Source organism: Nicotiana tomentosiformis, chromosome 6, assembly GCF_000390325.3.
Source record: "Nicotiana tomentosiformis chromosome 6, ASM39032v3, whole genome shotgun sequence".
Lineage (NCBI taxonomy): Eukaryota > Viridiplantae > Streptophyta > Magnoliopsida > Solanales > Solanaceae > Nicotiana > Nicotiana tomentosiformis.
The window spans coordinates 98793767-98810198 of NC_090817.1; the positions used below are offsets into that span (position 1 = coordinate 98793767).

Consider the following 16432-nt stretch of genomic DNA (forward strand, 5'->3'; position numbering starts at 1 on the left):
GAAGAAGTTGATATAAATGAAGTAACAATTATAGAAAATGAGGACGAAGAATCAACTGATGAAGCTCAAACAAGTGAGGACGAAGAATTCTCGGACGAGGAACAATACGTTGATGAGGATTAAAAAGTTGGTTTTTTAAAGCACTCTCGTTTTATAGCTAGTTTCTTATATGTTTCAATCTAAATGTGTATTATATTATGCATATGGCAGGCAAGGGTCAAGGTAACAATGATCCTACTAGTTCTCGGGGTCGAGAAAAGGGTAGGAAGGGAAAGAGGAGGGTAGAAAATAATAGTCCTTCTTGTCCACCCTTTTCAGAGATGCCTATGTCTTATCCTCCACCACACGGCTATACTGAGCTGCCACAGCATCACGAGTCGTACACCTTCATTCAGACACTAGGTCTTCTATCACAGGGCCATAGGACTATACGTCCGACATACAGTCCAACTGCCTCACAGCCATCTGCATAGCAGCCATCTACATCACATCCACATGGATCACATCCCTACATATCACAGCCACATGGATTGCATCCATCCATGTCACAGCCACTCGGGTCACAGCCATCAGTATCACATCCACTTGGGTCGCATCCAGCTATGTCGCAGTCACAGGGATCGCAACCATCTTCATTATCGACTCCATCTATTGCAGGCCTTCGCCTGCGAGACAGTAGTTATGACCCGCCTACACCGTCTTCGCATGCCTCTGATACATATGCTTCGGATGGTGATGACGAGGTAGTGCATTATGATCGATATGGCAGGATCATCATATTCCCTGAGGGTGATGGGTAAGTGTTATTCATTATTTTTGCGTCTATTGATTTGTAACATTTTTACTAAGATATTAATGTGTCTTTATTGTTAAATTGCAGGTTCAGGCCGGGTAACAAGACTACGAAGATAATCACCAATGCCATCAGAAAACTTTATGATGGCCCTTATGCGACTTGGACTGATTGCCCATTCTCACTGAAGGAGCAAATTTTCAATCAATTTAAGGTATAAATATTTTTTTAAACAGTTTAATAATTTATATTTATGATGTTTTCATCTAATATTTAACTTTTAAAATACAGAGCAAGTGTGTATGGGAAGACCGCTATAGCACGGAAGTGGCTGTAAATTTTCATCATAAACCTCGCAAGAGATTGGCGGATGCTTTCTTGGATGCTAGAAAGAAGAACAAGAGGCTTGGCCGGTTACTTGAGAATTTGTAGAATGATCTGCAAAGGCAATGGCTTACCGCGAAGTTCTTAGAGAGGAGCAAAAAAAGAAAGAAAGCCCGCGCATCCGAGAAGGGAGGCTCCTTGCACACTGGAGGTGCGATCAGCCTAGGGACAATAAAAAGAAGATTGGTAGGTAATTGCTTAAATTATTTTACTTTTTTAAGTATATCTATTCTGTTTATTAACTAAATTAATTTATTTTCAGGAAAAAAAGTATGGGGGTCCGATGAGCCATGATGAGCTATTCAAGGAAATGCATATTATGAAGAAGAAGAAAGAAGGGGATCAAGATAGGTGGGTCGAGGACTGGGCCTCGACTGCATATGTAAGCTTTCAATTTTCTTTAAGTATTATAATTTATTTTTATAAAAAATTTAAAATACTGATTTAATTTAAAATAATATAGGGTCGGTACCAAAGTAACATGGAGGAATTCATCCATAGTCATCCAGTTGGTGAATCGGGTGAGCCAACCCAACCTTCGGACGAGGATGCTGAAAGAATATGGTTGGAGTCTGTTGGCGGTCCAAAATGGGGGAAGGTATACATGCTTCCTACTAAAAACTTCCATCGCTATAAGTGTGGAATGCGAGGAATAGGGACTTCATCACAAGGCAAGTAACTTAATAGGGAGAGCCTCTCCGCTATGCGGGAGACAGTGACAAATCTCGCATCCGAGCTAAAAGCGGCCAAGGAAAGAGAAAGGCTTAGAGATGCTCAATTCCTTGGCATGCAAGCTTAGATCAGAACTCTCCTATCTAGTGGAGCTTTTTCATTGCCCCGATCTCGTGAGTCATCTTCAGAGGGTCGACCTCCACGTGATCGTTCCTCCCGTCCTGCTCGTGATCGTTCTTTCCGTCCTCCACAAGACTGTTCTCTATACCGTCTTGTAAATGAAAGTTCATCAGACGGTGATGATGATGTTGTAGAAAATACTCCTTGACTTTTATATACTTTGAACTAGACAAATAGAACCAGTTTTGAACTAGTTGTAATTAGTTTTAACTTGGTTTTGGATTTTTATGTCCAATTGAACTTTAATTTGTTAGTTTTAAAGTATTTATTGAATGTTTTGGTTGTTGTTTTGTTGTTGTTGTTGTTGTTATTAGGTGTATTGGTATGCTGGCAGGTGGTGTAGCTGCTAAAACAGGAATTTTATGCCAAAATTAAACCCAAAAAAACTGACCAAAGTTGGTCGGTTTTTAATAAAAAAAAAATTATTCCAAAATACCGACCAAAGTTGGTTGGTTAATGAATATTGAATTCCCAGAATTCAACATTACCGACCAACTTTGGTCAGTATTTTGGCTGCACTGTTGAGGTTACCGACCATAGTTGGTCGGTAATGTTTACTTTTAATTATTTAAAAAATATATATATTTTCAATTACCGACCAAAGTTGGTCGGTTTTTTTAAATTTTAATAATTAATAAAATAATATAATTTAGTTAAACCGACCAACTTTGGTTGGTAAAATTAAATTAATAAAATATGTTTCCGACCAAAGTTGGTCAGTAAGTACTTAAACTTGTCAGATGGTCGTTTTAAGCTACCGACCAACGTTGGTCGGTAATTTCCTACCAACGTTGGTCGGTAATTTCCGACCAACTTTGGTCGGTAAGCCATTCCGACCATCAAAACACTGTCCACACCCTAATGGTCGCGTTTTGATCGGTAATTGGCCATAACCAACTAACTTTGATCGGTTTTTTTGGTCGGTTTTTAGCGAATTTCTAGTAGTGATTTGAAATTAATTTACTCCCTTTAGAAATTATATAATCTATTTTGTGTATCTAGTCTAGATGCTAGACAGACATATAATAGAGGACATAATGAGACTTATTGAATGTTTGCCACATTGATTCAGCCAGAGTGTCTCTTTAAAATCAATATACTCTTTTCTTTTTTCCTTGATAGTTACGTTTTGTTTCCTCTAGCCACTCAATTTCTGGTTCTAAAAATAGACAATCGCCATTTTACAAAAACTAATCACTCCGTTTCATCTTATATTTTAGTATGTTCTAATTAAAAGATTTACTTTTTGGTATGTCTCAAAAAGCTTTTTTTAAAAAATTTCCGTGTCCAATCAAAAGCCATTATATAAAATGAAACTGATCGCGATTAAGAAAACTGCAAATTTCTTGATAAGGTTGCACTTTGCTGTGGTTTTCTAATTAACTCCTCTAAAGATGGAGGAATTGGTGCATCCTTTCTTTGATGTGGTGTAAATTGGTATTGCAGCATTAATTAATTAATTAACTATGTTCCTCACGAGTAGAGGTAAAGGTAAGAATCAAGAGCCTCTTGGTACAAAAATATGTATACAAGTCTAATGCTTGGGTTTATTCTACCAGTCCACTTTGATGAGAATTTGTTCTTGTATAATGCAAATATATTCTTAATTATTGCGGATATGTTTAGAGTAAAACTACAAATAAACTTGAACATGAAAATTACGCCAATTTTACTTTAAGGTATTGTTATTTCAAATTTTTCGTTCACACGGTTGGTAGAACAGATATAAAAGCCACTGGATCTAATTAATGTAAGCAAACATAATTCCGGCCTACTCCTCATAATAATCAAGGGCTAATGAGCTAAACTTTCGAATGAACCAAGGAGATGCTTTTATTATTATTGCTGCTTTTAAATGACTTCTAATAAAAGTCCTTTAAATAATTTTGTACGCCGTAATACAGTATATCGTCTATTCCATATTGAATGTTTGCCTGCCTTTGCTAAATTATCTCAAAATTAAATTTCGAAAATCTAGCCGTACATAATACTATTCAGTGTTTTAAAGGGCGGAGACATAAGACGGGGCGTTTTATCTACTATGAGGCGGGACGTAAGCCCTGAAGCATAGGGCGTAAGCCTCATGGATCTTTAAATTTTTTAATTTATAAAATAATATAATAACATAAAAATTATAGGAAGTACATTAAAATTTTAATAAAATTACAAATGATTAAACAAAATTCATAGAAAATAAAATATCTAACATATTGTTTTACTGGCAAAAAAATCAATAATGTTAATTTTACTATGAAATACAAATCAATTATAACGTCTTAACTTTCAAATAATAAGAAATCACAATTTCTTAATAAATATTATTAAATTGAATATTTTACCTTCCTAAAAGTAATTAATTAATAAACTTTACCTATGGTATAATTTAAAGTATTACTCCTTCATGAGTAAATACAAAATTACTTTCAAATAGAAAAATAATAAAAGTTTGATAATTTTGAGAGATATCGAACTAAGACATGAAAGCCAATAGCAAGTGAAGATATAAATTTTGGCTATTTATTTTAGAAAAATATTCAAATTATATTCACCCTCACGTTGTTCTCAATTAGTAAATATGCAATATTATAACTCGTTATTTGAGTCTCTCAATCTTTATATTCTTATAGATGAATAAAACTTTAATCATTCATGTGTTAAAATATTTTGAGGGTCAATAGTGCTAATTAGGAAATTTGACACATGATTTGAGTAATAACTATTGGGCGAGCCTCGAGCGTTGGGCGTTAGGTGTGTTTAGGGCACATAATCGGGTGCTTGAGGCGTAAGACTCTCAAAACTAAACCTCATGCGTGAGTCTCAAGGCGTTTTGATAGTGTCCCGCCTGAGATGAGCTTTGAGCGAGTTCCAAAAAAGCCTTTTAAAATACTGATGCTACAGCATGATGTATTGGAATTGTTATGAGTATTCAATTTAATATCGTTTGTTCTAGGGGTGTTCGTCGGTCGTTACAGTACGGTATTTAGACATTTCGGTTTGGTATTCGATTTCTTAAAATGCAATACCAATACCGTACCTAATTAAATTCGGTATGGTTTGATTTTTCTCCTTTCGATTTTGGTTTATTCGGTTTGAATACTAACTAGTGCATAGAGTCCATAGACTGTAATATTCTAAATTAAAGTACTCAAAAGTACAAAATTAAAAATATTTGTTGACAAAAGTTTTGTCCAAAACTAGCAAATATCAACCCAGAGAGAGAAAAATGTACATAAAAGAATAAATTTGATCATTAGAAATGTCTTGTTACTTGCTTAGAATTAGGACCCGTTTGGCCATAGATTTTGCCAAAATAAACTTGGGTTTTATTTGGCAAATATATGTTTGGCCATAGATTTTGCTTATATTTTGGCCAAATCCCAAATCTCAAATCCCAAAACCAGCTCAATAGCTAGTTTTGGGCCAAAATATCACTATTGTATTTTTTTAAAATTGCCCCAAACTTTTGTATTTTATAAAAGAGCCCACAATTTATTATTTTATAACGATGTTGTTTCGTCTTCTCGGTCATCTGATAGTGTATCATGTAGTTCATTATAAAAATGATAATTTTGTATAAAATTTATTTATGTTCAGGACTATGGTTTGCGATAATATAATGAATGTTATTGATAATGGTACTGTTGGGTATTTGTGATAGTTTTTAGAACTTGTGGGTATAAGTCATGTTTCATGTTTTTTCAAACCAAACTTCATCCCAAACAGATGTCCAAACACATTTTCTTCTTCAAAATAGATGTTTCATATTTTTCCAAACCAAACTTCATCCAAGTCAGATTTTTCAAAATAAATTTGGGAATCTATGGCCAAACGCCAGCTTAATTGATGAACTTAGAAAATAAAAGAAAGTAAAATTTTAGATTTTTATATTTATGTTATAATTAATAATATGTGTATTGTGTAATATAACATATATTTCGGTACGGTATCGGTATTTCAGTATTTCATTTTAAAATACCAAATACCATACCTAATACCAATATTTTTTAAAACTTAAACCAAATATCATATCGAATACCAAAATACCAAATACCAAATACCAAAATTTTCGGTTTCGGTACGGTAATTCGGTACTCCCTCCGGTTCACAATAAATGAACAATTTGTGTTGGGCACACCCATTAGGGAAATACAAAATTCTAGACAAAAATAGTTAGTGTGACTAAACTACCCTTAATTAAATGTTGCAACATAGTAAATGTGAGGAGTAAAAGACTTTTTAGGGATACGTACATAAGAATAATTTTGAAAAAATAAATTAAATTTTTTCTTGATTATATAAATGTATACTTATTTTGGACCAAAATAAAAAGAAAAATTGGTCACTTATTGTGGCACAAAAGGAGTATTTAATTATGCACGGCCCTAGTTTGATCCCTATTCCAGTCTTGTCGGGCGGTAGCACTAGCAAATAGGACGGACGGACGACCGCCTATTGGTGGTAGGGTAGGACGGGTAGAAATCATCGTACCTTGCAATTTGCGGCCAATCAACTACTTTAGTAAAACAATACCTAAAAAATATTAGTATAGCCTCGCGTATATAGTAGATCAACAAATATTACTATCTCCGTTTCAGTTTATGTGAACCTATTTTATTTTTTGTCCGTTTCAAAAAAAATGATTCCTTTCTAAATTTGGAAACAATTTTGCTTAAACTTACAATTCTATCCTTAATGAGAAGCTTTTATAACCACACAAATACTCTGGCCCCTTTTTGAATTGTTTTGGACCACAAATTTCAAAAGTCTTCATTTTTTCTTAAACTCCGTGACCAGTCAAACAGGTTCACATAAATTGAAACGGAGGGAGTATAAGTTTTAATTAATAAATAGACATATACGTAGAATGGAAGACATATCATAAGATGTAAAAATGGGATAGATCAAAGTTCGCATAACCTTTCCCTTTATTCAACGTATAGATATACCAGTTAGCAGCTCATGAATAACGTGATCTTTTAATCTTGACCCTTCATGTCATGTGATATTGAAAACTTTTTATTTTTTTCTTTGATTCTTCTCGAGTCAATTATTTTGTTATATAAAGTAGAGAAGAAAAAATTGGAATATAATGGGTGCATAGTACTCTTTGTGTAATCAAAAGAATTGAGTTAACTAAAAACCTTCCTGAAAAGTTTACTCGTATATAAACCTTGGTCCAAGTATACAACTTGTATTCCTTAATTTTGATGATTAAGTTCATAATGAAATCATGCTGCGATACATACATTATACGGAAAATGGCCAAATATACCCCTGTAAAATCAGAAAAGGTTTAAATGTACCATCCGTTATACTTTTGAGTCCATATATACCCCTGTCGTTATACTATTAGTTCAAATATACCTTTTTTCCGTTAAGTTGTCCAAAATGAACATTCAATCCTACGTGATACTGACATTTGATGAGGTGGATGTCACCTCAGCGCCCCTAACCCATTTTATCCCACTTCTTTTTTTTCCACCACTAAAATTTCCTTCCCCTCCACCACTATTGCCACCATTACCGCTACCATGAAAAATATTGTATTTCAAATTTCAATCTTTTATATATGGATTAGGGGCACTGAGGTGGCATGCCACGTGACATCCACCTCATCAAATATCAATGTCACGTAGGATTGGATGTCCACTTGGACAAACTTAATAGAAGAAGGGTATATTTGAACCAAATAGTATTACGACATGGGTATATTTGGACCCAAAGTATAACAAAGTGTATATTTAAACTTTTCTTATAGTACATGGGTATATTTGGTCCTTTGCCGGACATTATACATATACCATTGTTTCCAAGACTTCAAAACTTTGAAATTGAAGAATCTACCTGAATAGAATTAGAATGACTGTGAAAGTCAAAACTAAATCCTCTACTACAGATAAAGGGGAGAAAATGCAAATGAACCCTTCATCAGCTTAATTTAGTCCTTCTTAGCAGTTACTGATCTTGCCTTCAAGTTCAAGAAAATTGCCCTAATATAATATGCCAGGCCAAATGAGAGAAAAAGATTAGTGCTAATATTGATCAACATGAATGCAAAAGTTCCATTGCTTGAAGGTGAAACATAGCAGAGCCATCAAATAGGGGAGGACAAAATCTACTCACCAGCATGAAGCAATAAAGTTGTGGAACAGAACGCGTAACTGCAGGGGCATGTACTGGTAGTTGATCCAGCCAACAATTGGCCAAAACTACATATAATCACATCTTTAGTTTACCAATTTGCTATGACAGCCACATTTTTTCTTGTGAAAAAAGATTGACAATGAATTCATTATATCCTATACCTTCCATGCAGTTAGTTGTATAGAGGGATAGTCCTTTCGAACCTTGTTTTTGACAAGACCCCATGGCCTCCCTGTGATTGAAGAAGTTAGCCTCTTGTCAGTCACACCAACATTGTTGACAGTGTGAATTAGATTTCATGACTATTTTTCTGCTTCAGTTATGAGCTTGGTTTTATCCTTGTTATGCATAAACTACTTATTAAGGGAACAAATGGATTCTGCAACTGTTGATTTTCTTGTTTTCCTTGTATTCATCTCCGGATTTAATAGCCTGTTTTTCTTATTTCCTGGAAGATACCTCATTTTCAGATATTAACAAGCAAAGTCATAATACAACAAACAAGACTGGCTTTGCATAAAGAGATACTGATCTATTAATGATTTCCAGTTGCATATCGATAACAACGGCAGTTTAGTTCTTTCTTTTTCCAGTCACATATTTGAAATTCCATAAGTATTCATGAAAGGTGGAGTTGACCTCTGCATGTAGGGTAAGAAAACACTTGGAAAAAGAGAAATAATTCAACAAAATGTCAAAAGAAGTCACTGGGAGGGGAATATGTGTTTTTTGATGTCACAGAGAGAAGACTTTAGTCTTGCAATAGACTGGATTTCATCTTAATTAGTTTCATGTTTTGTTAGACAAAGATCTGATCTCAAAGTAGTCCTGCGCATAAGGAAGAAATTTGATCTAGAGCCTATCAACACATTCTCTATTGCATATGTTCACTACAAAGCACTAAAATGGCTGAAATTTCATCTACTTAGTGATAAAGAATAACAAGATATGACAAGGAGAAAAGGTTGACATGGCCCTGAATTTATTGTTGCCTTCTTCTTATTCAGCTTACTTTGACAAGCAAGCTTTAATCTTAGAACAGTCATGCAGCTAGAAAAACTTCCTCTCGATCTGAAGCTATATTCCAAGAAAATCATTTGCAGTATGAACAATCGATTGGTGTGCAGTAGTGACCGTAAATAAGAGAGTGAAACTTCCCATGTTGGGAGCTAATAAATTCTCTGTTGCATTTCATGTATCCAATAAATTGTGCTGTGCTTTTGAAAAACATAATGTACTAGTTTCGGCAGACAAGATAAAGAGCAAAAATTATCCTAATTGAACTCAGGAAACATCAAAAACTTCTTGCCCTCCCCTCTCTTGTTTCATCATCGCTTATACTTCAGGGAAGTCCATTCGCTTTCCCCTCCAACAAAATCGCTCTGTAACTTTTTCTACTACCATTCCAAATAAGTATGGTCATTTTTGCAGGCTAATTTAGTCAGAGGTTTGCATTAAGAGAAAAACTTCAAGCCCCACAGCCCCAACCAAGTGCCATTTCCTCTAAAGAATATGTTAAACTAGTGCCAACTTTCTCATGCCTCTGCAGAGAAAGATTAATTATCTCCTAAAGGTACTATTAGTCTAGTTAGCTTTTACAAAAGCCGGATAGATACAGTATTCCAGTTAGTATTGTTTTTCAGTTTCTAAAAAAATGGATATGAATCGGCCATACCTTCAACAACCAAGCCATAGTACATCATAAAAAAGAAGTTGTTCCAAGGAGACGAGGTCAACTGTTCCAACAAAACCTAAAAGGGTAAAAGATAAACTATTGATGTAATTAGTAACTTATTTATTACCATAAGCATAAGAGTTGCATTGCAAAAGATAAAAATTATAAAACAAGAATCCAATAGTTATATATCACAAAACACAGAAGCTGAGCTGCCTATCTTTAGATTCTACAAACCGAACACTCAGCTTGAAAAAAAATTGGAACTTTGAAAGAAAAATCTGACCTTTTTAGCAACTGTTGTATTACCCTTCTTTCCTTGAAAAATCACATCCATCAATTTATGCAGGAAATGCCCAAAGGGTCCTGAATATGCAAATCCATAGAGCTGTATATGCAAAACAGAGAAAAAATCAATTATCAGACAAACAAAAACATTAAATTTACCACCATAAATAACCTACAAAAAACTATCAATAAATAACACAATGATCTCCCAATCAAGATTAGGGGGCCTTAAATCATAGTAATAGAAATAAACAAATACCATTAGAAGAAGTATTCTTTTGACTTGAAGCCTTTTGACCCCAGAAATCTTCTGAGCAATTACATCACTGCTCCCAACTAAAACTCCAGCAGTGATTGCCTAAGGTGAAAATAAAAATACAAATTTAATTGAGAATCTAAATTGAGCATCAAGAGAAAAACAAAAAAAGGAAAGGTAAGATCAGACATATTTATGTGAAATTATACAAGAATAAAAAATAAAAAATAGGACCTTGGTTCTAAGAGGATGGAGTTGCAGTTGAGTTAGATATTTTTTCCAAGTTTCTTTAACGATTTCAGACATGATTCTGAACTTCAAAGAAACCAAAAGATGAATCAACAAATCCCGTTGAATGAAATTTAGCCTCTTATTTTTTTCTTAAATCACAGCTCGACAATCTTCCTTCTCTATATAGTTAGTTGGTATACATATGTGAGTCATTCTTTATTTATGATTTTCGTTTTGCACATTTCGTGGAAGTCTCCGTTCATTTACTTGAACATCTCAGACCCATTCTTCTCATCTTCTGAGTCTTTCTCTAAATAATAAAATAAACGAGATGATGGAGGGAATTTTCATTTTGCACTGTACATCTTACTTTCCGTCTTTTTTCTTATGTTATCCTTTTTCTATTTTATGCCTTAAGTGCAAAGTTTTGTTAAACTATCATATCACCTTAACTTGGAAAATAGAGCCAATAAGTTTCTACATATATTAAATTGTACTTATTGTGTAAAATTTATTTATACTGTCAACGAATATGAAATAAATCTCAGTTTTATTTTGTATTTAATTTCTTACCATCTTCCATGTGATTACTTTGCCGCTAACTGTCATAGGCTGCTTTCAAGCTATGTCCATGACCGTTCTTGTCGAATAAAAAACAAGGGTGAAGTAGAGAATTAATCCAAGTAATTGTGTTCATTAGAGACAAGATGGCAGACATATGTTTTTAATAAGTGTAGTTTCACATGTCAGGTCAACCTTTGTGATGTGTAGATGGAACATTTCTACTTATGAACATTGTGGTTGTTGGAGTTAACTAGTGTTTGTAGGAGAGATGGTTTTGAGAGTAATGAACTGGGTAGTTTCGAGTCACTTGGATCTGGTTGTTAAGGACGTCGATTTTGTTATTCTATCGTTGTTTTAGACATTTCAAAGTCAGTTGGAATTGATAACTTTTAGGGTGGAAACATGGAAGAAATAAATGGAGTAAAATGCCAAGAAATTGAGCTTCTCTGACTCAGTAAATTTTTTTTGGGTTTGTTCCTTTCTCGATTTACCAGTTGATTCAGGAAGGAACTTTTGAAACTTTTGAATATGTATATTTGTGTGACTATAAAATATTAGAAATTTATGGTTTTAAATATGTTATACTAGTATTTATGTGAATATAACGCTTTGCATTAAGGAAATATAGGACAGACTAATCATATATCTATATCTATACATATATCGTGATGACACATAACCCAACCTGTTAGGTAAAACAATTAACCACTAATCAATTTCAATAACAATTAACAAAGTAATTAAGTAAAGAAATATCTGAATCTAATACATTCTCCAATAACTGGTAGTACAAATCATGAGTTTTTAAGAATAGAGTTTACAAAGCGGAAATGAAATAAATACATAGTATGTTTGAAAAGTACATAAACAGAGTTTTATAGATCTAAGGCTACCAAGGACAAGAGGCAGCTACAACCGGGACGCAGGTACATCTTCAATCCAGCTCCCATCGAACACAGCAACATCAAAAACTAACATCTGCACGCAAGATGCAAGAGATTAGTATGAGTACAACCCTCATGTACTCAATAAGTAACAAACCTAACCTTAGGTTGAAAGTAATGACGAGCTAACAAAAAGGGGTCGGGTCTAACGCCAATATTCCACAACAGTTCATAACAACATAGTACGCGTAACAAAAGAGTATCTCAGAAATAAAAGGCTCAATTCGTTCACAGTTCCAGAAAAATAGGCGCTTCTTTTCAAGTATCTTAGTGAAAATCCAAATCTTTTACCGAAAAAGTCAAAATACGAGTAAGTTTGAAAACTGTGATTTTTCCCAAAATTCCTTTTAACAAATAGTAAGATGTTTCATTTTCAGATAGCACGAGGAAAGTACTTCTCTATGCCTACATGTCAAGATACAGGTAAAATAACAAATGTCCTCAAAACTGGGTAGCAGAAGGAAATGCACCTCTATGCATGTATCTCAAGTACGCATGTCAAATGCAATGCATCTCGATGATGAGCTCATGTACTCACACTCTCAGAGTACTCAATTTCACTGTCTCGCATTCTCTCTCACTCTGCTCAACACACTCAATCACTCAGCGCTGCACAATACCTGTTGTGGCGTGCAGCCCGATCCATATATGACCATAAAGCCCGTTGTGGCGTGCAACCCGATCCACATATATATAGTCGATTGCGCTCACTAGGGGTGTGCAGACTCCGGAGGGGCTCCTTCAGCCCAAGCGCTATATCGTTGTGGCGTACAGCCCGATCCCATAATATATAAATAGCCATAAGGCTCGTTGCGGCGTGCAACCCGATCCATATATATATATATATATATATATATATATATATATATATATATATATATATATATATATATATATATACACACACATCCCTAAGGCTCGTTGCGGCGTGCAACCCGATCCGTATAAAATATAATCAATATAATATGTTGCGGCGTGTAGCCCGATCCCAGAATGTCACTCTCATTCAGGCCCTCGGCCTCACTCAATCATCAATCTCTCCAGTCTCACTCACGGGCTCACAATGTCATGAAATTAGCCCGAAAATATGATGTATCAATAAATAATATCTAAGACTTAAATATGGTATGAATGCATGGATATGACTGAGTATAAAATATAAATGAAATCACTGAGATGACAGTAAGAAACGTTCACTATGGGTCCAAACAGTATCGGCATAATGCCTAAACATGATATCTAGCATGATTGACAACTCAATTACTTTATCACATGGTGAAAACACGGATATTAACAAAATAGACTACTATACAGTACCATGAAAATAACAGAGTCCTAAATCACGCCCACACGCCCGTCACATAGCATGTGTGTCACCTCAATACCAATCACACAACACGCATTTTGGGGTTTCATACCCTCAACACTAAGTTTAAAAGAGTTACTTACCTCAATCCGGGCTAAATTCTACTCTAAAGTGCCCTTGCCTCCCAAAATCCGTCTCTAAACGTCCCGAATCTAGCCACAAGCAGTTCAATACAATCAATATAGGTTAAAGGAATTAATTCCACAAGAAAAAAATACGAAATTATAGCCAAAATCCAAAATCGGCTCAAACCCGCCCCCGGGCTCACGTCTCGAAATCCAACAAAAGTCACAAAATTCGAAAGCTCATTCACTCACGAGCCCAACCATACCACATTCATCAAAATCCGACACCAATTGGTCATTCAAATCCTCAAAACCAACTCTTCAAATCCCTAGCCTCAAATCCCCAATTTACACCTCAAAAACACACCATCTAGGTGGGAAATCAGTGGGAAAACATAATTATTGAAGAAAAATGAAGACAAGGAACTTACCTCAAGAATTCCACTTGAAAAGCCCTCTCAAAATCTCTAAAATCCGAGCTCAAAATGATAAAATGAAGCCAAAACTCTCGAACCCCGCTGATATAGGTTCTGCCCAGGTCCTTCCGCACTTGCGGAGCCTGAGCTCGCACATGCGTGCCCGTTGGTGCGAAAAATCTGGGCGCAGCTGCGAAAATAACTCTGGCTGCCTCCGCTCCTGTGACCCATGGTTCGCATCTGCACTATCGGAGGTGCGAAGAAACCATCGCACCTACGACCCCTGCTGGTCTCCACCCCTTTCCGCATTTGCGCTCAACCTGCCGCACCTGCGGCATCGCATCTGCAGTCCCCTCTCCGCAGGTGCAGTCGCACCAGCAGCTCTGAGGCTTCAGCAACTTCTCAAATCACATTCCAAGTCCATTAACCACCTGAAATCAACCCGAGGCCCCCCAGGACCTCAACCAAACATACCAACAAGTCTTATAACATCATATGAACTTAATCGAATCTTCAAATCACCTCTAACAACATCGAAAACACGAATTACACACGAATTCAAGCCTAAGAAATTTTAAAATTTCCAAATTTTACAAACGACGCCGAAACCTATCAAATCACGTGCGATTGACCTCAAATTTTGCACACAAGTCATATTTGACATTACGGACCTTCTCCCACTTCCGGAATCGAAATCTGACCCCGATATCAAAAGTCCACTCCCGGTCAAACTTTCCAAAATTCTAACTTTCGCCATTTCAAGCCAAATTCTACTACGGACCTCCAAATCACAATCCGGATGCGCTCCTAAGTCCAAAATCACCCAACGGACCTACCGGAACCATCAAAACTCCGATTTAGGTTCAAATTCACCAAAAGTCAAACTTGGTCAACCCTTTCAAATTTAAAGCTTCTAGCTGAGAATCATTCTTTCAAATCAATTCCGAATAACCTGAAAATCAAAATCGACGATTCACATAAGTCATAATACATCATACGGAGCTATTCACGCCCGTAAACTACCGAGGGAAGTGCAAAAGCTCAAAACGACTGGTCAGGTCGTTACATCCTCCCACACTTAAACATACGTTCGTCCTCTAACGTGCCAAGAGTTGTTCCAAAAGCCATCAAATCGCCGTGTAACTTTCCCATGTACATACCCGGGGGTGATCTCACGTCACCATATCCCATATAGGCCCGACAACACAGCATAACTATAGTTTCTTAATTCAACCTAGCCCATAAACCTTAGAATCCAATTTCCAACATCCGAAATTTCTATAAGATCAGAATCTCGCATCTACACATTGTATAAGTCTGAACAAGCTGTACCAAAAGCCGTAACCATAACTCAAATACTCAAAACTCAAATACCACATAGCTCAAATGCTCGAAGCAATGATTTCTAATCACAGTAGCTGCTCAAAATAACCCAATGCCGGTAATAAACCTTATATCAAACAAGACTCCATTCTAAAACCTTTGTACACTACCGATGATGAAAGAAACACGCAGAAACTCGTAACCATTCATCATATCCACCAGTCGTGGAGTTCCCCCTCCTTCGACAAGAACCATAGCAAGTTTCTAAGCCGACTTTCGATATTATCCTTCCAAATATACCACAATCAAATATGATAGCACCCATCCTTGATCCGATGACTTCATCTTATCAAATACCAGCTACTCTACTGACATGCCACAACAATACTATCTAAAGCCACAAACTGTGTAATCTGTGCACCAATAAGCAACATTCCAGATGCACTCAATCACGAAATTGACTCAAACAAGAGAATCGTCCCGCAAGCTCGACGGGTACCACCCCAACGCAATGCTAAGAACCCATCACACACCATAGAACCATAACACACGAATCTAACATCAAGGATCATATCTCAACATAACTCTGCCGCAATGCGCGCCCCATCCAAATATTGATCCATATGAAATACCTCAGCCACCATGCTCAAAATCAATAACCACGCGCAATCTGATATCAAGTACTCAAAGTGCATTATCATAACTATGGAGAAGCAAATGACACAGTGCCACACAAACCCGAAAGAACATAACCAATGCGCAACCACTCATGCATCACCCAAATATCCATCTCGCGCAATTTCCGCTATAAGGCCCCAATAGAACTGCACCATGGGTGCATACAACCAATGAATTACAACCCCTCGTAGCATAGAAAAGTAACTCAGCGAACATATCAAAACACGAATAAGCTCAACAACAACCGAATGGCACATCCCTCAACAAGAGCAGTATGGAGCCAACCAATCCGACTCGGTGTAGAATACACATCCTAATTGGGACTACCAATGGACCCCAAATCAACTCCAGGCACCCACACATGGATAAATAACCCTCCGAAGGCCCACAATGACTGAATCATAACACATACTATCGTCTAGCTAGTTTCGGCCATGACTTCATAGTCCACAA

The 16432-nt window shown here is 36.1% G+C and overlaps 1 protein-coding gene across 2 annotated transcripts; it reads right to left on the reverse strand.

Annotated features, from left to right (window-relative positions):
- Positions 1 to 7158: 7158 nt before the first annotated feature.
- On the reverse strand, positions 7159 to 10985 carry LOC104094199 (peroxisomal membrane protein PMP22). Of its 2 annotated transcripts, none has more exons than XM_018770101.3 (7): positions 10627 to 10985; positions 10396 to 10494; positions 10135 to 10236; positions 9849 to 9924; positions 8335 to 8405; positions 8149 to 8238; positions 7159 to 8019 (listed from the first exon to the last, which is right to left on the reverse strand). In XM_018770101.3, exons 1-6 carry the CDS (start codon positions 10696 to 10698, stop codon positions 8149 to 8151), a joined length of 510 nt encoding a protein of 169 aa, XP_018625617.1. In that variant the 5' UTR covers positions 10699 to 10985; the 3' UTR covers positions 7159 to 8019. The 2 variants fall into 2 exon arrangements, with proteins under 2 accessions (XP_018625617.1, XP_009598375.1); XM_009600080.4 differs by having other exon boundaries at positions 8153 to 8238; positions 10627 to 10982.
- Positions 10986 to 16432: the final 5447 nt, after the last annotated feature.

What these genes read in the sequence shown, in the direction of transcription:
- LOC104094199 (XM_009600080.4), bottom strand. Translation starts at nt 10,698, where the DNA reads ATGTCTGAAATCGTTAAAGAAACTTGGAAAAAATATCTAACTCAACTG. An exon ending in AAAGAATACTTCTTCTAATG is followed by an intron (nt 10,237 to 10,395) that starts GTATTTGTTTAT and finishes TTGCATATACAG; the next exon opens with CTCTATGGATTTGCATATTC. An exon ending in CTATGGCTTGGTTGTTGAAG is followed by an intron (nt 8,406 to 9,848) that starts GTATGGCCGATT and finishes CTTCAATCACAG; the next exon opens with GGAGGCCATGGGGTCTTGTC.